This window comes from Protopterus annectens, chromosome 2.part1 (assembly GCF_019279795.1).
Source record: "Protopterus annectens isolate FY-2018-M chromosome 2.part1, PAN1.0, whole genome shotgun sequence".
NCBI lineage: Eukaryota > Metazoa > Chordata > Ceratodontiformes > Protopteridae > Protopterus > Protopterus annectens.
Genome location: NC_056729.1, coordinates 637,146,569 through 637,168,290, shown reverse-complemented (window position 1 = coordinate 637,168,290; position 21,722 = coordinate 637,146,569). Strand labels below are relative to the sequence as shown.

At 40.7% G+C, this 21,722-nt stretch overlaps 1 protein-coding gene across 1 annotated transcript in view; it reads left to right on the top strand.

Annotated features, from left to right (window-relative positions):
- GPN1 (GPN-loop GTPase 1) overlaps window positions 1-21,722 on the top strand; it is a 423,847-nt gene that overhangs the window by 137,819 nt on the left and 264,306 nt on the right. The window contains exon 7 of the mRNA XM_044062376.1: window positions 9,090-9,184. Coding sequence (XP_043918311.1) covers window positions 9,090-9,184 — 95 coding nt within the window. The remainder of the gene's footprint in view (window positions 1-9,089; window positions 9,185-21,722) is intronic.

Sequence of the window (21,722 nt, the reverse complement as noted above, 5' to 3'; positions counted from 1 at the left end):
TTGGAAGCACCTTTTGATTTAATTACAGCAGTCGTCTTGGGTACACACCTGCCATCAATTAAAGAGACTCTGATTAACCCTAAATAAAGTTCAACTGTCCTAGTAGGATTTTCCTGACATTTACTCAGTTGCCTGCTACAGCAAACACCATGGTTGTCAGAGAGCTTACAAAGCATCAAAGGGATCTCATTGTTGAAAAGGTACAAGTCAGGAGAAGGGTACTAAAAATTTCCACAGCATTTGATATACCATGGAACACAGTGAAGAAAGTCATCAAAAAGTGGAGAAAATATGGGACAACAGTGACATTGCAAAGAACTGGATGTCCCTCCAAAATTGATAAAAAGACAAGATGAAAACTTGTCAGGGAGGCTGCCAAGAGACATACGGCAACACTGAAGGAGCTGCAGGAATTTCTGGCAAGCTCTGGTTGTGTACTACATGTGACAACAATCTCCCGTATTCTCCATATGTCTGGGCTATGGGGTAATGTTGCAAGATGCAAGCCTTTTCTTGCACAGAAAAATATCCAAGCCTGACTAAAATTTGCAAAACAATACATCAGGTCTCCCAAAAGCATGTTTGAAAATGTGTTATGGTCTGATGAGACCAAGGTTGAACTTTTTGGCCACAATTCCAAAAGGTACATTTGGCGCAGAAATAACACTTCGCATAACCAAAAGAACACCATCCCCATGGTGAAGGATGGTGGTGGCAGTATCATGCTTTGGGGTTGCTTTTCTTCAGCTGGAGCTGGGGCTTTATTCAAGGTGGAGGGAATTATGAACAGTTCCAGATACCAGTCATTTTTGGCCCAAAACCTTCAGGCGTCTGCCAGAAAGCTGAAGATTGAGGAATTTCACCTTTCAACATGACAATGATCCCAATCATAGGTACATCCAAATCAACAAAAGAATGGCTTCACAAAGAAGAAAATTAAAGTTTTGGAATGTCCCAGCCAAAGCCCACACCTAAATCCAATAGAAAATCTGTGTGGTGATCTGAAGAGGGCTGTACACAAGAGATGCCTTTGCAATCTGACAGACTTAAGAGTGCTTTTGCAAGAAAGAGTGGGCAAATATTGTGACGTCAAGATGTACCATTCTGATAGACTTCTACCCAAGAAGAATGAATGTTGTAATTAAATCAAAAGGTGCTTCAACAAAGTACATTTTTCATTTTTTATATTTTTCCCCCTAACATATTTGTTTTTCAGTTGAATTGTACAGGTTATAGATCACATAAAAGGTGGGAAAAGTTTTGAAATGATTTATTGTGGTCTCATTTTTTTATTTCACAAAACCTGGCATTTTAACAGGGGTGTGTAAACCTTTCATATCCACAGTATCTACGGAAATTACAACTAAACATGGGACAGTAGATCTTAAATAGTCCTTTCCTGATATTTTAGGTTTATCTTCAGTCAAGTCTTTGTAACATAGAAACTGCTTTAGGTTCCTTTCTCTGTTATAGGTGAACTGAGGTCTTTCTCCTGTAATTTACTTAACTCTGTATCAGATTTAAGTATAGTCCAGTACTTCTGTATCACAGATCTTATCTGGAATGTGCACCTATTATATTTCATTATATATCTAATAGGTCCCCCTCTATTTCTTTTGGTCGTAGTAGGTTCAGAATTTTTAGTTTGAAATGAAATTCTTTCTTTCCTAACTACATATTTATCATTCTCAGTCAATTTTGTATCATAGCATCTTATCCTAAAATCTGAGCCAATAGCTTCTAGCTCTTTCACAAAACCATTGTAGCAGGAAAGGGCTGTTTAAGATCAACTGTCCCATGGTATAGTTGTAATTTCTGTAGATACATAAGTAAATCTAATGATTTTATACATCTGCATACTTATAAAAAATGTTTCTTTAGAGAGTATGCAACATGTAATGCCCAGGATGTGGTCTATTTAGCGAACTGTATAGCCTGCGAGGCATTCTATATTGGAAAGACCAACCAAAAGTTAAAAGAATTTCCTCACATCTCTCTGATAATTAGAAGTGTGCTAACTAATGCCTTGGCAAAGCATATGATGAATTGTATGCAGAATAGCTTTAAATTTCATGTTTTATCTCGAGTCACACTAGGGAATAGAGGTAGCGACCTTGCTAATAAAACAGAGCTAGAGGAATATAAATGGATAAATTATTTTTGGGCTGATCACTCACTAGGACTTAATGTCACTAATAGTTTAAAACCACTATTAAAAGAGAAACACTCTTATGTGATTTAACTTCAAATTGATATTTTGTTATATGAATTAATCACATTTGATTTTAAGATTATAGGCTTTTATACCATGTGATGATCTGTGTTGTTTTTATTGGCTGGCATGTGATATATATATATATATATATATATATATATATATATATATATATATATATATATAGATGCATTACAGCTTGTCTGTTTTAACAGTATACTGAAAAAGAGTTTAACGGTTTTGGACCATTGTTTCTCTTGCTTATATAATATGTACGCATCTCAATAAAACAATGGTGCTACTGCCAACTGCATATAGTACACAACAATAACACACCAAAATAATTTATTCCATAAAGCTTTCGGGTCTACACCCTTCAGTACAAAGCAATAACATTACTACAACATTTAAATAGGAGAGATCATATAGTCGCATGCTTCAGCCCATCCCACCACTTAATAATCAGCCATATCTTAAAAAGACAATACATAATTTAAAATCATACTAAAATTCTATCTAACTATAATATTACAAAATATAATCCTTAATCAATAAATCAGTATTTAAATACCATACTAAAATATCTTACAATTATATTGCATGGGGTTATAGTGTATTATAATATATAAATACACATATAAACATAAAAAACATACATAAAACATATATAAAAAAACATATATGAAAGCTAACCACCATCATATACACACATACATATAAGTACCATTGTACACTTTTTACACAACATTTCATAATTATTACATAAACATATACTTTATGCATTATATGTATTTCATAATCTTTTCCTTTGCCTCTTTACTAATAGGGGCTTTAGACTGATGGCATTGTTTAGACCAGGGAACACATCTGCCTGAAGTCTAATAATCCATTCTAATTCTTTTAATTCTAAACAATTATTAATATCCCCCTTCCTTAAACTAATATCTACTGTAGCCAATACCCTAAATCTAAAAACATGCTTTTCGCCTTTATCTATAACGTGTTTACTCAAAGCATTTGTCAATACTTTCCTCCTAATCTCCGATTTATGCTCAGTTATTCTCTCTTTTAATTTTCTAATAGTTTTGCCCACGTAGAAAGTTACACATAATGTGCATGTAGCCAGATAGACTACTCTTTCCTCATTACAAGTGGTCATTGTTATCAATGTGAATACTTCATCATTAGTGGGGTGTTTAAAGATATTCTCTCCTTCATATAGGTCATTACAACAAGAACAGTTGTAACAATTCCTTGTGCCTATTATCCTGTCTTTGGTCTTAGTCTTTTCTCGGAAATCTTTATAACATAATTTTCGTTTTAATGTTTTGGCACTTCTAAATCCAAAACTAGGTTTGTCCCCCACTATAGATCTAACTTCAGACATAGCTAATGAAATGGGCCAGTTCTTCTCTAGTATAGTGCTCACTCCACGCGTATTTAAGTTATAAGTTGTTAAATATCTAACTGTCTTCACATCTTCATGTGGGCCATCTCCATGCATTGTCATACCTCCCTGCAAGACTGGTTTAAATTGAGTCTGCCTCTCCCTTTTCACTTCCTCAACCGCTTTATTAATTAGTTGTTTCGAATAGCCACTATTCTCAAACTCTCTTGAGCCATAATTTTAACCTATTCACTAAATATACTTTCATCTGTATTAAGCCTACTTAATCTAGTAAACTGTGCTTTCAAAACTCCTCTAAATATATGGGGGGCATGCATGCTGTCTTTACTTATATACCTCAACGCATCTACTTCCTTTCTATACACTTTTGACTCAAATTTGTTATTATTCTTGAACAGGGTTACATCTAAAAAATTTATACCTTCATAAGACGACTCCATTTTAAATTTTAAAAAATCAGTTGACTTATTTAAATATTGTATATAACTTTCTAACTCTGTACGGGAGCCTTTCCATAATAAAAAACAATCATCCACAAACCTTTTATAAAATACCACTTTTTCATTAAGATGATTGTTTTTATTTAATATCACTTTTTTCTCCCATTCATGTAACACCAAATTAGCGTAGGTGTTTGCAACTGGTGTTCCCATTGCAACACCCGTGAGCTGCAAGAACAAATTCCCATCAAAAATGAAAACATTGTGCGTTAGGACCACTTCCAAAAGGGCACATATAGTTTCAATTTCCCTTCCATACATTCTCACTTCACTGTTTAAAAAATTCCGTATTGCATTAATTCCATAAACATTAGGTATAACTGTAAACAGTGAAGTAATATCTAAAGTGACCATAATGTATTAATCTACGTCATAATCTAACTGCCATACATAAAGACTATTCAAAAAATCACTTGTATCTTTTAATACAGTACTACAGATGCAAATATATTGCCCCAACACATTCTGAAGATATTTTGAAATAGGTTCTGTTATCCATCCGCCACCAGAGACAATAGGTCTTAGGGGTGGATTAATAACATCTTTATGTATTTTTGGAATACCATAAATTTGAGGTATTCTTGGACAGGGAACACTCAGATAATTAAACAATTCTAAGCTCAAATCATTTACTAATTGTAGCTCGTAAATTGCCATGTTTACCTCAGCAATTACTTTCTGTACTTCCATATATGTAATTTTTTTGAAAGTATAAACATCATTCAACATTTCATTAAACTTCTTAAGGTAAAAGTCCTTTTCCATGACAATAACTGCTCCCCCTTTATCCGCTTGTTTAATTATTATTTTATCATCAGTTTGCCGTTCTTTCAGAGCTAGATATTCTAAATAAGTTATATTATATATTTTTTTATTGGCTACATTTCCTTTATAGTATGAACGTGACTCACGTTCAACTATATTAGAGAAAGCGATTAGTACAGGGCATAGTATAGGCATAAATACACTCAGTCTCTTGCATATTGGTGCATGGGACTCATCATTTTTAAATATTAATTTAAGACTAACACTGCGTAAAAACATTTTTAAATCCAGTATTGCTTGAACTATACTATCCCTCATATTGGGGATAAATTTAAGACCTTTACTCAAAAGTGAAAGTTGAGCATCCGTTAGCTCAGTTGTTGACAAATTCAGAGTACCTTTAGCAAATTTCCTTATCGTCTGCTTAATTTGCTGTGTACCAGTGGACTGCTGTTTTTTCTCTTCCCAGACGCATTCTGTTGCTGCTGCTGTAGAGCTGAATAAGAATCCTTCTGTTGTATCTGTAAAACAACCTTCTCTGGTTGTTTCAGGTGAAAAGGGGAAAAAGATGTTATTTCCCTTTGCGACGCTCTTTTGCTCATGTCCATACCACTCGGCACCATGTTGGTTCTCGTTTTCGGGCACACAGCGTCATTTTTTCTGACGTCAGTCTCACCATCAGTTAATGGTAATTCACGTGCTTCATTCTCTTTGTCATTTAAAGGAGCAGGACTGGTATTAGCCACGACAGTTGCTGCTATATGATTATTCTTATGTGCATCAGGCCCCGTTACTCTCCCCTGCTGCTCGAAGGTATCAAGTTGATCTAAAAGATTCGACTGCTTGTTGTTATTATCATTAACAGGGCGCTGCATTCTTTATTGAAATGAAGTACCATACTCTTCTCTCGGCCAAGAGAAAATGTGATTTTCTTAAAATCATACATATCTCTCTGCAGTTTATTCTTTTTCCTCTGCTGCAGCTTCGTATCTAAAGCTTGAATACGGGTCAAAAAGTCCAATGAATCATTAAAACAGGACATATTTGTGATTTTATATTCCAGCAGCTCAATTTCTTCTATGAGTTTATTTTCTACTGGTTCAAAGAAAGTGTTCATTAACTTCATATAGTCTGCACTTAATTTGAGATTTGACTGCTGCCATTGCATCAACAGTTCATTATAGGTATTGCCATAAGAGGGCATTTTTAATATTCTTAAACCTCTTGGCACAATACCCAACTCCAAATATGCCTGAAAACTCAGCCTCTGCCACTGAAGCTGCTTATAAGTCTGTACTTTCTTCTCCAAAGACAAAAGCTGCTCCTTAAATTCTTTTACTTCATTATTTGCTGTTCAGGAACTGTATCAAAAATTACTTTCAGTAAAGGATTTTCTTGGTCTCAATAATTTCTTAATTGAGTCATTTGATTCTTGTCTTACCACTTCCATGGTATAACTGCAAAAACACTGGATTAATCCTAGATAAAACTTCCAAACTTCCAACTAAATATCACATCCACCAAGGCTGAAGCTCTCCTTAACGAACAGGTGCAGACAGTATACACCACAGTAACTCGAACTCAATAAAACAATGGTGCTACTGCCAACTGCATATAGTACACAACGATAACACACCAAAAGAATTTATTCCATAAAGCTTTCGGGTCTACACTTTTCATCAGTACAAAGCAATAACATTACTACAACATTTAAATAGGAGAGATCATATAGTCACATGCTTCAGCCCATCCCACCACTTAATAATCAGCCAAATCTTAAAAAGACAATACATCATTTAAAAATCATACTAAAATTCTATCTAACTACAATACATCATTTAAAAATCATACTAAAATTCTATCTAACTATAATATTACAAAATATAATACTTAATCAATAAATCAGTATTTAAATACCATACTAAAATATCTTACAATTATATTGCATGTCCATGCAATATAATTGTAAGATATTTTAGTATGGTATTTAAATACTGATTTATTGATTAAGTATTATATTTTGTAATATTATAGTTAGATAGAATTTTAGTATGATTTTAAATGATGTATTGTCTTTTTAAGATTTGGCTGATTATTAAGTGGTGGGATGGGCTGAAGCATGTGACTATATGATCTCTCCTATTTAAATGTTGTAGTAATGTTATTGCTTTGTACTGATGAAGGGTGTAGACCCGAAAGCTTTATGGAATAAATTCTTTTGGTGTGTTATCGTTGTATAATATGTACACATGCCAGCAATAATCCATTAATCAATTACATAATTAAATCCGTTAAATCTGTAATATATTTAAAGTGATATAGCCTGGAACTTTTTAAAATGAACTTTGGTTTATACTATTCATGGTATTAAGACAAGGTATATGATCAACCCTAAAATAATTAATCCACTTACATTCAAAGAGTTGGATGCTAAAATCGCTGGTACTCAAAGGTAACTTGAAGCAGAAAGTATTACAAAGATTTTACCTACTCATATAAATATTAGTTTTGTACATCCTATTAGTAAAAAAGAATTTATATTTAAAACTTCTCCAACTTGTAATACTGAGAATTTATTATATCTTGCCAGTTGTGTGAAATGTACTAGTTTTTGTGCGTAAAACCAATTGTAAGTTGAAGGAAAGAATATGTTCACATTTATCTGATATAAGAAGAGTAGAAGTGAATGCTTTATATAAACATCCAACAGATAAGCAGCCCGACAATGGTTAAGATATCCTCTAGTACACAAGAACAGCAAACATATAGCAAAAAAGAAGAAACCATGGCACAGAAAAGTTGCATAAATGATTTATCTGTAGAAGTGTCAGTGAGACATGAAAGCACTTATCTTTTGGAATAAATCATTTATGCAATTTTTCCATGCTGTGGTTTCATCTTTTTTGCTATATATTTGCTTTATGTAGATATGTTGTACTAAATGGTGATGAACATGGTTTTAAATTTATAATTATACAAAGGATTTGCAAAATGAACAAGGAGGTGATTGGCTACATCCACTAAAATTATTGAATATAAGTGGGTAATTATTTTAGGGCTGACCATATACCTGGTCTTAATACCATGAATAGTGTAAAACCAGTTTTAAAAATGATGCAAAGTTCATTTGTTCTAGGCTGTATGATTTTAAATATATTATATATTTCATTGATTCAGTTGCGGAATTGATTGTTGCTGGCATGTGATATATTTTGTGTGTCTGTGTGTGTGTGTGTGTGTGTGTATATATTTGTGTATGTATATATATTTGTGTATGTACATGTATGTATATATATATATATATATATATATATATATATACACACATATGCACACATATATGTATATATGTGTGTGTGTGTGTGTGTATATATAAATAGATTATTGAACTGTTTTTAAAGTTTTTTTTTTTTTTTTTACTTGACAGCTTTGCACATTAAATTTTATTTTTACCATTGAGTGGCTGTCGTAGCTTCTTTTACTTGTTTTTCATGCTTTGGTATACTGGCTGGATGTTGGGCTACCTGTTGCAGGGAATCCTTTAGTAAAGAATACTGCAACAGTGAAAAGGCCATCTAATGTTAGGGTAAGATTTTGCACAACTGTACTTTCTTCATTCCCTAAATGTATACAGGTAATAAATCAAGTACTATCTAGACAGAGCAAAAAACCCTAATAGAGAAGTGCAATTACTGGTGGCTTTCACAGACGGGTAAACAGAGCCGGGCTGTCTCCAGATAAACCATTTCCAAATGGATAGCCAGCTGCATTAAGTTCGGTTACTCTTACCATGAAAAACTCCACCTGTTCACATTAAAGCCAACTCTGCCTGTTACGGGGCAACTACCACTGCTATCTTCAAGGGAGTCCTACAGCCTCGTGGAACTCTGGGCACACTTTTACAAAACACTATAATCTAGGCAATGTCTCCAAGGCTAGAGCAGGTTTCATTTCTGCCATCCTGTAAAGCTTTGTTTCTGAGGATCCTAGAGATGGCCTACCATCCAACAGTTGTCTTAGAATCAAAGATATGCAGAACATCTTTTGAAAATGGGATCTTTGGAGTTTGACAGTATCACTTCTGCTTTTGAGAGACTTGAAATTTGTTAGTTTTGTTAAATATTCTATTAGTTTTGCAGCTTATATATGTTTGTATGGTAAATTGAAACAAGAAAATTAAAAAAAAAAATTATTTTTGCAGGCTTCGTCTTTCCCTACAGTGGTGGTATATGTGATGGATACATCTCGTAGCACTAACCCTGTCACTTTTATGTCAAACATGCTGTATGCCTGTAGGTGAGTTACTGAATGTTTTGCATGTGAAACTGTTTCCTGTGTGTAGCTACGTAGTGGGAGTTCACAACTTAAGTGTACTTAATTCTCCTTGTACTGCTTTATTCCGTGATATAACCAGAAAAATCACCATCTCTCACAACTACATGTACATAGATCAGGTATTGCATTTGCTTTGTGCAGCTCCAGCAAGTTTGAAATATTAGACAAGTATATGATATATTTAAACTACATTTTCTGTCATTCCTACAGTCTGCTTTGACTGAATCTTTTGGTGACTTGGACCTTGTACAATTGCACTAAGCCATCATGTGGCAAAGTGCATCTCTCACTAACCCTTTTAGTTTTATTCTTAAACTGTTTTTGTAGTCATCTTTTGTACTTGCAAATTGCTGGTGTATATTCACTGTTGGCTGGATGTTTTCCAAACATAGATTCAGGGAAGTTTTTCTGAATCCAGCTTTGTCCAAGATTTTTTTTCACAGTGATATGGTCATTAGACGTACTGTCCAGCAGCAGACATTTAAAGAGAATTGATTTTTTAAGCTGAAAGTGTCTTGTTCAGATACCAGTGGAGCTGCCCTCACTATGCTCATTTTTTATGTTTAAAACAGTGTGCCATTTTTATTGTTTTTATAACTATTATTGATGAGCTTCGCTGGTCTTACTTGCAGACATATTTCTGATCAGATGGACCAGGTGATGAAACGCACAGAGCCCAACTCTGATGTAAGCCTGCTTTATAGATAGGCCTTAAACTGAAGTTAGTCACTAACACCAAGAGCAATATTAATAAAGCCTACATGGTTTCATTTTCCATGTAGGCATCATGCCACACTGCTTGCATGAAAGTAAACAGGTTTTAGATTCAGTAAACACAGGTGGGCAGTGTGCACACATGCACCAACACAAAATCATCCATGGCATGTAAATCACCTCATAAGCAGGTGAATTCCATGCAAATAAATCAGGTAGAGCAATCCAGCAAGCAGATAGGCAGCTCTGCAGACCCTGTGTCAGTGTCCATAATGTACACGGAAAATGTCTGTGTACAGGAATGTAGACAGACAAAAGGGGCTATAAAAATGTAGGTAGATACACAGAAATGGCGTAGCACATACAGATACTGAGTGAAACTATCCACCGCTTGTCTGAAAAAATAAAAGATAAGTTTAACTTTTTAATTATCTATGGATGTTTGTGCAGCACCCTGCAGTATGCAAGCATGCCTTATTAAAAAAAAAAATTGGATAAACAAAAGTAGTAATATGTGACAGAAATGTATTGCAGGACCCTGCGTGGAGTATCTGCAGTTGTGTATTGGTGCTGTTGCTAATGTGGTAGGGCTTTGAACCATGTTGTTTCCAGGGTCTTAGCACGGATCCCTGTGCAAATGAGGTGGAGTTACTGAGTAGCACAGGTGGGTATCCATGTCTGCATATCCCCTCCATGTAGGCACAGAACCGTGTTGGTGTCCATACAAGAAGTAGCTGACATCAAGGGAGGGTGTGTCCAATTACTTCTAAGCCGATTTGAGCTTAGCTGCACCTGTTTACTTAGCACGCCGCCACCCTGAGTATGGAAGTCTGGGGGGCTCTGTACACTTAAGTGCAAAGCTTTCTTTACCTACAGGATGCACATTTCCATGTGTTTTTGCGACACTCTGCTGTGCTGTGCTGTGCTGTGCTGTGCCTGGAAGTATGGAGGGTGTGTACATTAAGTGCTAAGCTCTGTTTGTGGTGCGCCACTGTGCTTAGTGTATCTAAAAGGCAGTGACATTTTAATCTGGTTTGACCCCTGTTTAACTTAAACTAGGGCCATTAAATGAAGTTAATGATATACTAGACAGGTAGAATGCATCATGCGTAGCCAATCACACAGTCAGCAACTACAACAGAGCACTGTAAAGTATTCATGCACCCAACAGTCTGATATTTTTCCCCCATACTCTGCACCTTTGGAGTGCAAACTTTGGAATTTTAACTGAAAGAATGCTAGGGGCTGCTGCAGGTCTGCTACATCTGTATGTGCTATGAAGTCAGTGCTGCTGTGACAATAGGTCTAGACAGAGAAAAAGTGTGTTTTATACCCAGGGTAACCTTCCAGGAGCTACATGAGCTGGGGATTGTAGAATGCTACAGGGTGGACAGGGACATACTATAAGAACTCACTGAGCTCTGCCACCCTCAACTCAGACCCAGAGCAGACAGAGGGAAACCCATCCCAGTGGAAACAAAGGTATGTGTATCCATTAAGATAATAGCCACAGGTATCTTCCAAAGACCAACTGGGGACATGATGGGGGTCTCACAGGCATCAACATCTGGGGTACTCCGTTTCCTGGATGCCATGCTACCACATGCCAGTGAGCACATTTTTTTTCCCTTCAACCCTGAGGCAAGATCCAGCAATATGCAGCACGTCTACCATGTAGCACACTACCCTAAGGTACTGGGTGCCATAGATTGCACTCATGTACACGTCAAGGCACCACCCAGTGAGGGGGGTAAAATCTGTGCCAACCTTAAGGGGGGGGGTACCATTCCATCAACTGCCAGGTCATGTGCAATGAACAGGGCATTATCATGAATGTGTGTGCTAGCAGCCCTGGCAATTATCACGACTCCCATATCTGGCATGCTTCACAGCTGTACCAGATGTCTGCTAGGGGCAACATCCCACACGGCCATTTACTGGGGGATGCTGGCTACGCACTGGAACCATGGATGATGACACCTATCAGAAGTGCACACACACCCATGGAAGAACGCCATAATGAGGCACATGCACAAACTAGGAACATCAGATAGCGTGTGTTTGGGCTTCTGAAGTCGCTGTTCTGGTACATCGATATATCTGGTGGAGCCCTGCAGTACTCTCCAGCCTCATATACACAGATATTCACAGTATGTTCCATGTTATACAGTATGGTACTGCGGAAACAGCTGCATCAGGATCACCAAAAAGAAGGAATACACGGCCCCCCACCAGTGCCTAGGTCACCACAGCCACAGGATTCAGAGGTGGAATCCCCTGGTGTAATGTCCCTGTAAGCAGACTTAGGAGTGCCCAGTATTCTCTGGCTTTGGCTAAGGGACAGCACATAGCACGTGCACTGACAGCCTAGGGCCCTAGGGACTGACACCTTACTCCAACACGCATACATATGTTAAAAATGATACCAGGCAACCCACACAACCTGTACCTAATCATGTATTGGCTGTGTAGTGCATGCATCAGTCAGCTGTGAACTACAGTTCTGTCAACTGCTGCATTCTTAAGGTAAGTCACTCACTTGAGCACCACTTGTAAGGAATACTATAATATGGTATTGTATGTATGGACCTGCTGCATGTATGCAAGAGAATGTGGTGGGCTATTTGGAGAAATGTAACATCCACATGGGACTATAGGTACCCAGTCCAGTAGTATGTGTTCCTTAATATTCACTAGGTCTCATGATTGGAATGCTCACTACAGCAGTCAAGGGAGATGTTAAACAATGGGAGCACATGATATTTGCACTACTGTCTTTGCCTGCAGATTATGTGCTTTTCTTCCCCCACCCCCAACACATCAGTATTCCCATGCAAATGCTGTAACGCTAAGTCAGCAATGGTATATCAGCAGACCAGGCAATCTCAGGGCTGTGAGATAGAACCCAGTCACACAGTGTGCATCTCATGTAACGCAGGGATAACAATGTACATATGTATGCTGTTGATTGTGTGAGGAGCAACACATCTCTGTCTGTCAGCCTATGTGGCTCAGTAGGCTAGGGATGTTAATATGAGTAATGGTGTTGATGGTTCGAATCTGTAAATATGCACAGCTTTTGCATGTGAGGTATTAGTATACTGGCATTTCCACAGACTGTCATACCTCTCAGTCTGTTGGTACAAGAAATCTGGACCAAGCCAGGAAGAATGGGGGGGACAAAGGCCCCAAAATAGAGACAAGACAGTACAGATTGTTCCAGTTAACCTAGAAAGTTGCTAGCATGAAATCAGGTTGCATTATTACAGAATATCTGGAGGATATAAAGTCCGACATTCAAATGTTTGTCTGTAGTTAGTATTATTCAGTGACTTCAATTTACAATAATTTACCAGAACACAACAAATGTATGAATAACAGACCAGAAATATGAGGCAAAATTCTTGACATTCTGTGAAAATCTGTAGAGTTGAGAGGTATGCAGACTGTGACAGTCTGTGTGTGGAGTAACAGTATGAACCTCGGTCACATATTAAGTACAGCAGACAGTTGGGAAATTCTGTGGACAATTTGAAGGAAGTACAGTACTACAGAAACGGGTGCAGCTGGCAATATCTGCAATACACAAAATCCAGGCCTGGAGTACAGGTAGGTCTGGCTTGGAGTCACCTTGTAACTACTGACAGTCATAGGTTAGTACTAGGCTAACTGCCCTTGTAAGCCTAGCCAATTATCCCTTGTGAGACTCAAACCCTGCATCTTGTGTTTGTAAGGCAAACACCTTAACCATTAGGCCACCCTCCCAACCCTATAGTCCTGCCCCCAAGTCCCACTGGGCATGCTCCTACACTTAGTTAAAATGAGCACAATTCTTTTGCCTCATTATCAAAATGACCTGCAGTGTGTAAATATGTCTGTACATACAGACACATACATATCCGTTTGTCCCTATCTCTCTCTCATATGATTAGAGTATCTATTGCTATGTACCGTCAAATATATATGCCGATATATAGCTATATATATTGCAATGATGCATAGATTCTCCACATATAGCTACATAACACACATACATATACACACACAGCTACTTTTTTTAGAAACATCCCTGTTATAGACAGATATATTATGTAGATATATATATTGTCCCCACGTACGCTATTAATGGTGAGTAAATCTGCACTTACACATCCATACAGTTACTCAAAGGAACCAAACTAAGGGAGCAGCAGTACATAATCCACTCACCTACAGACTCCTGTGCCTGCTGGATGTCATCATGTAGACAGACACAGTGAGCAGGTGGTGTAATGTATAATGTTGTTAATGCACCAATGGACAGGGCACAATGTCCCTGGCCACATGTTTGCCTGTCTAACTGCAGTCAGCCACATATGGCCATACTGTTAACTGTACACCAGGATAATAACAGTTATCTCACTGCTAGGAGACTAGTGAAGATAACAGTATGAAGCAATATCTCTCTGCAGGCCACACATGCTGTGCAGCACAAGCCTAGTTTGTGTAATCCACAAGTACTATGCCTGCAATCACATAAAGAATAGACGTAACCTCTGGCTTGTATGATAAGTACTGTGAGCTCTAGTGTATAAGACTAGATAGATAGGGGTTCTAATCTCACTCCAGCCAACTTGGTGTGAGTGAGTGAGTGTGTGTGTGTTCCTATCCATAAGAAACACCAAGAAGATCAATATAATATGCTGCTACATACCTCCAGGCAACAACTCACTCATAATAGAAGACATCCTACACTGGACCTACAATGGGATGGTGGCCTAATGGCTGAGATGTTTGCCTTACAAACACAAGGTGCAGGGTTTGAGTCTCACAAGGGATAATTGTCTAGGCTTAAAATGACTCACAAGGGCACTTAGCCTATTACTAATCTATGGACAAAGGACAATCTACCTCAGGAAACAATCCTTCTAGGAGGTCTTAATACTGACTGGCAGCCTGTAACTCCAGCAGCCCTTCTACACATATAAATCTATATGGGTTCTCTCAACTAATCAAAGAACCAACTAGAATAGATGAGAAAACAAAGAGCGAATCCATACTGGACTGGACACTAACCAACTATCCCAAACAAAACTGTACAGTACGCTGTCTCCCAGATGACCTAAGTGATCACCTCCCCACCTTCTTACTCCACAAACATTCCAATCACACCAAACCAGTAGTCTACAAATTCGTAGGAGATGACCGTAACCTCACCCCATACTGGACTGGACACTAACCAACTATCTCAAACAAAACTGTACAGTAGGCTGTCTCCCAAATGACCTAAGTGATCATCTCCCCACCTTCCTACTCCACAAACATTCCAATCACACCAAACCAGTAGTCTACAAATTCGTAGGAGATGACCGTAACCTCACCCCATACTGGACTGGACACTAACCAACTATCTCAAACAAAACTGTACAGTAGGCTGTCTCCCAAATGACCTAAGTGATCATCTCCCCACCTTCCTACTCCACAAACATTCCAATCACACCAAACCAGTAGTCTACAAATTCGTAGGAGATGACCGTAACCTCACCCCATACTAGACTGGACACTAACCAACTATCTCAAACAAAACTGTACAGCAAGCTGTCTCCCAGATGACCTAAGTGATCATCTCCCCACCTTCCTACTCCACAAACATTCCAATCACACCAAACCAGTAGTCTACAAATTCGTAGGAGATGACCGTAACCTCACCCCACGATACCTAAATACTGTCCTAAGCCACTGCAACTGGGAACCACTACGGACACTTGGGTTAGACAAGGCAGTAGACGACTTCAATACTATTTTCTCTAACATCCTTAACAGTCTAACTCCCAGCAGAAAGATCAGAGTTAAAGCCAGCTATGCACTCTGGCTAAATAGGGACATCAGAGCCTTACTAAAAGCTAGAGATAAAGCCTGGAAAAATCTGGAAAACTGACAAAACCCCTAGCTCCAGGCAATACTATCAACAGCTTAGAAACAAGGCCAAGGCTGAATCCAAAATAAACAAACAAAATTATTTTCTTAGCGCTCAAAGGAAATATTCAAATAATTCACAAAAATTCTGGCATGCCATTAACTCCCTACTAAAGCCAGGCAAAACCACAACTCCAGCACCCAGCTCTACTAACAATACCCTAGACATAGCTTCTCGATTTAATAACCATTTTACTAAATCCATTTTAGCCCCGTCCAGTTAAATAACCAAAAACAGTCTACCTCAGTCACAACCTAACCTATCCCACACCACCCCCTCTTTCAGCCTATCACCAGTGCCCACATCAACTATCAGAAAACTCCTCCTAAAACTAAAGCCAACCACACTGGCAGCTGATAACATACCTGCTGCATACCTAAAAATGGCTAGTGATTCCCTATCATATCCTGTCTCCATCCTTATCAACCGCTCCATACTAGAATCCTACATACCCAAACTCTGGAAAGTATCTCACGTCATTCCTCTCCATAAAGGAGGTAATTCTTACGAATTCTCCAACTACCGACCTATTGCCATCCTTTGCCCTTTATCCAAAATTCTTGAGAAATGCATCCACTTGCAAGTGATGACATTTCTTAACACACACAATCTACTATCTACCACACAACACAGTTTCCGTCCACATCGCAGCACTACCACAGCCCTTCTATCCTTCACTAATTATATAAACCTTCACAAGAATGGTAACAAATATGTGTCAGCCATTTTCCTAGACCTCTCAAAAGCATTTGATATGGTCTCCCACTCCATTCTACCAGACTCACTAACATTATCCTTCACTTCCTCTACTATAGCCTGGTTCAGAAGCTACCTATCTGACAGGCAACAATCAGTCCAGTGGAAAGGAACTCTGTCTACACAACTTCCAACCACCATAGGAGTCCCACAGGGCTCTGTACTGGACCCGTTATTGTTCTCTATTTTCACAAATAACCTCAATAGCTCTACACAACATGCCACACTCCTACAATATGTGGATGATTCAACCCTGATCTGCTCTGCCTCATCTCCCACCATCCTACATACACTCACTCAAGATACCTTTAACAAAGTAGAAAAATGGATGTCCGGTATCCAACTACTTCTAAATCCCAAAAAGACAAACCTGCTATTATTTACTCCAAATAGATAAAAAAAAAAACCCTCTCCTTTACCATAACATCTAAGGACGGCACCACCATCTCCCATTCTAACCACACCAAACTTCTGGGCATTGACATAGACAATCACCACTGTGATGTTCACATCTCACATACCATAAAACTAGTACACAAAAAAGTAGGCTCCCTATACAGGCATAAGTCCTTTCTCTCACAAAAAGCAAGAATCGCTCTTGCGCAAAGCCACCTCCTATCAGCTCTATTATACGCAGCACCAATCTTTACCCAAATTAGACAGTGTGACCTAGACAAACTAGAATCATGCTACAATAAAATAGCCAAGATGTAATGTGATCCTATCTCGCCTACATTCATTACTGACGGGTTCCCAGCTCCGACTCGGCCACTATAACTAGCACAAAGTTTTTCATTGGCTGGGCTAACCTTGTATCCCAGGATGCATCACTCCCAAACTCCCAGATCTCATTTGCCGCTCCTAGAATAACGACGTGGTCTCAACTTGGCTGTGGCTAAGTACCCTTTCTTTGTCTTTTCTATTATAGAAATTCGAGTAGTATTATTATATCAAAAGCTATTCTAATAGCTACGTTGTCGGTTGTATCCTTGGTGCGTCTGATTGTGTTTGTGGTTGGTAATCCTTCTGTTTGGCGGGCTAGGCCCGTTTGAGTTAGAGGGCCTTTGCCCTATCTTGAGTGTTTATTGTATGGGTGTTTAAGTTAGAGCCCCCCCCACCTTGTGTTGCGAGTGTGCTTGTGATTGTTTATTTTTTTAATATTGTTGCTGCTTATTGATTGTTCCTTATGTCGGGCAAGGAACCTAAAGAGCATAAGCCATCTGGCATTAAGAAATGTGCTAAATGTGCTTACAAAATGTCGCTAACTGATGGACACGCCAACTGTGTATATTATCTCGGTGCCATACATTTGCAGGAATCCTGCAGTGTGTGTCATGCTTTCTCTGCCAGGGTGTTACAGGAGAGAAAAAATAAACATATCCTCAAGGGTTTGATTAAACCCTCCTTTGAGGAAACTTTGGCTTCCTCTCCTCCCTCTGAGAAACCCAGATCAAAGTCAAAAATGAAGTCTCCGGCTCCATCTAGTTCTTCGGAGCCTCCGGAGAAAAGATCTAAGACTACTTCTCCTTCCTTGGCTCCACTGGTCTCGAGCCGCAGGAAGTATTGTCTATTGCGGGGTCGGCTTCTTCGACTCCACGGTCATCGGTGCCGAAGGAGGTTGCGGTTGTTCTCGAGCCTACTTTGGCTCTGATCCTTTTGGAGCCAATTCTGAGCCGTTCCCCTACCTTTATTTCGGTTCCGACTGAGAAGGTCTCTCGGTCCCCATCGGTTTCTTCCAAGTCCTCCAGGCTCTCGGATTCGGATGTCGATAGGGTGGTCCAGAGGCTCCTCCAGTCACCAGTGTTAACTAAATTATTTTCGGCTCCAGCCCAATCGTCTCCGGAGCCAGCTACTATATCAGTTCCGTTTCTTCCTCCTCAGACAACCTCGGTGTCGTCGGAGCCGGAGTCTGCCGAATCGAGTGAAGACCCTGGGTCGGCTCCGAAACCTCCCGCGAGTCTTTCAGATCCGACTTCGGCTCCAACCTTTTCCATTCTGTATACAGGTTTCGGTACTCGGGTGTCCTCAGTCGGACCTGAGGGGGATACATCGGGGCTTCAGGCTGCGGCTCTGAGTCTCCCCCTTGGTGCTTCGGCTAGGGGTACCCCGACTCCGGTCATGGTCTCGGAGGCAGGTTTTTCTTCCGATTCTGGTGGACCTGCCTTCGAGGCTATGAGGAGCGAGCTGGCCAAGTCCATCGTGACTTCACCTGAATCAGCAACTCCTTCCCTAGACGCTGCGACTAGAGCTTCTGGTGCCCCCCCTATCTCTGGACAGCGGGGCTTCCGGGCCTGAGGATACCTCCATGTGTAGTCCCCTACTTTCTGAAGGCCCTTCAGAGTCCGTCCCTGAAGTGCCTCCCAGGAAGAAATTGTGAAAGAGGAAGCACGTAGACTCCCCAGATGAGTCTGTCACCTCGGACACCGACCTCGATGATGCAGAGGGGTCCCTGAAGTCGTCCTCGGATGATATCTCATTCTCTGATATCCAGGAGATCTTGAGACAGCGGGGCGACCGGCCTTCCAAAAACCCTTCTGAGGAGGAGTCGTTCTTCCTCAAGGCCTTGGGAGCCCAGCCTTCCGCCTCCTGGGTGTCTCCACCCTTTGATGAATTATTGGACTTTATTTGTCGAAGGGTGTGGGAACACCCTGACTCTGTGGAACCAGTTCCTAGCCTCCCCAATAAGTTTTTATCTGCGCCGCCTGGAAAAGAATTTCTGACCAAGGGAGTACTTGTGGATGCCATGGTGGTGGCGTCCGCCACACAGCAGGATGTGGCGGAGGCTTCTTCCTCCATCCATCCTCCTAATAAGGAGTCTAGGAGTATGGATAGGTATGGGAGCGTACCCTGTCTTCAGCGACCTTTACCTCGCTGAGTTACTTGTGTCATTTTACGCAGCTCCAAGGGGATCTCATAAAGGAGTTGGGAGATACCCTGTCGGGTAACCTGCCTGAGGCATTGGCCCAGCCTGTTAACGCCCAGCTGTCTACCCTTTCTTGCATCATGAACTCGTCCATGAGGCTCATATCCTATGTAGCCGAAGGGGCGGGTAGAGCAGCGAGTTCAGGCGTAGCCCTTAGGAGGCAAGCTTGGATGCACTTGTGTCATTTTGCGGAGGCTTTCAAGTCTTCTTTCACGGATGCCCCATTCGATGGGTCCTCTCTTTTTGGACCCAAAGTGAAAGACACCCTCACTAGATGGGAGCAGGAGGGCAAGACTTTGTCTGCCGTTGGGGCCCATTTTTCACTTCCCACTAGGCCTTATCCCAAGGCTCAGAGGGGAGGGAAGATGTGGTTTAGAAAATCTCAAAAGTTTTCCCCTGCCCATCAGAGTGACCCCCTCCCCCAGGTGCAGAGGAGGGGGAGGGAATTTAATGGAAGACATCGGCCTAGAGGCGGCGGAGGCCCCCGCAATACAGGAGACTGCGAGTCCTTTTGTGGTTCCTCCTACCAGCGTCCCTGAGGGATTACCCGACTGTGCTTCTCCGGAGCCAGTCTGGGGTCGGTTTTCGGAGCATCTTCAGGCCTGGGAGTCCATCACTCAGGATCGATGGGTGCTTCGTATCATCACCGGAGGTTATACCATTCCCCTTTTTCGTTCCTCTCTCCGTCAAGGAAAATCCCGGACGTTCCACCCAGTCAAGGGGATCAGGCGGCAATAGAGGTTTCAAAGCTGCTAGAAAAGGGAGTCATCCAACCAGTCCCCGCAGACCAGATCAGATTAGGAACTTACTCAAGGTTATTTTTGGTGCCAAAAAGAACAGGGGACTTGAGACCCATTCTGGATTTCAGCCATTTAAACCGCTTTGTAAAGAAGTCCAAGTTCCGAATGGTCACTTTGCAATCCATTTTCCCATTGCTGGAAAAAGGAGTGTGGATGTGCTTCCTCGACCTCAAGGATGCCTATTATCACATCAAGATAAACAAGGCTTCCAGGAATCTTTTACACTTCCGGCTGGGAGCCAGTCATTTTCAATTCCGGGCCCTGCCCTTTGGTCTCACCACAGCCCCCAGGGTGTTCACCAAGCATCTGGCAGTGGTGACAGCTCACCTGAGACGTCTAGGATTCCAGGTTTCCTTCTTTAGACGACTGGCTCCTCACCGCCCCCACCAGGCATCTACTTGTTCAAGCCACGAGAGCTACTGTCAAATTGGGCCATATTCTAGGGATTTTGTTCAATTGGGCAAAGTCTGTATTGCTGCCATCACAGCGTGTTGCCTTTATCGACGCAGAGCTAGACTCTTTAGAGATGAGAGCCTTTCTACCAACAGAGAGAATAAAAGTGTTACAGGCCCAAGTCCTGGCTTTACTACCCCACAGAAAAGCCCAAGCCAGGAGGGTTCTTCAGTTGTTGGGATCAATGGCGGCTACCATTCTCCTAGTTCCGCTGGCCAGGTTAAACATGCGAATACTTCAGTGGCTCCTTTCAGCCCAGTGGTCATAGGCCGGCAAGATCTGCGTTGGTGGCTTCTCTCCTCCAATCTGGACCAAGAGAGACCCTTGAGCCCCCCATCCCCTATTGCCACAGTAACCACGGACGCCTCCCAGATGGGGGGGGGGCATTATCTGGGCAAGACGGTCCAAGGTACGTGGCAAGACCACGAGGTTCACTTGCATATCAATGTTCTAGAGATGACAGCGGTGCTACTGGCGTTGCAGGCACTTCACAGCTCTCTTCCCAAGGGAACTATTGCGATTCTCTCCGACAATATGTCGGTTGTCTGGTATCTGAACAAGCAGGGAGGAACCAAGTCCTACCCCCTTTACAGAGAGGCCATGAGAGTGTGGAATTGGGCGATCGCTTCCCAGCGCTTTCTAGTGGCAACGCACATTCCGGGGAAGTTCATTGTGATAGCAGACAGGCTGAGCAGAGCTATTCTGATGCCTCACAAGTGGTCCCTGAACGACAGAGTGGCTGCGCAGATCTTCTCCAAGTGGGGTCTTCCCTGCTGCAACCTTTTTGCCAGTCCCCTGAATGCAAAGTGCAGCAATTTTTTCACTCTGATCCCCCGACAGGGGGAGTCTCCCAGGGATGCTGTAGTCCACAATTGGCCCTCCGGTTTGCTCTACGCC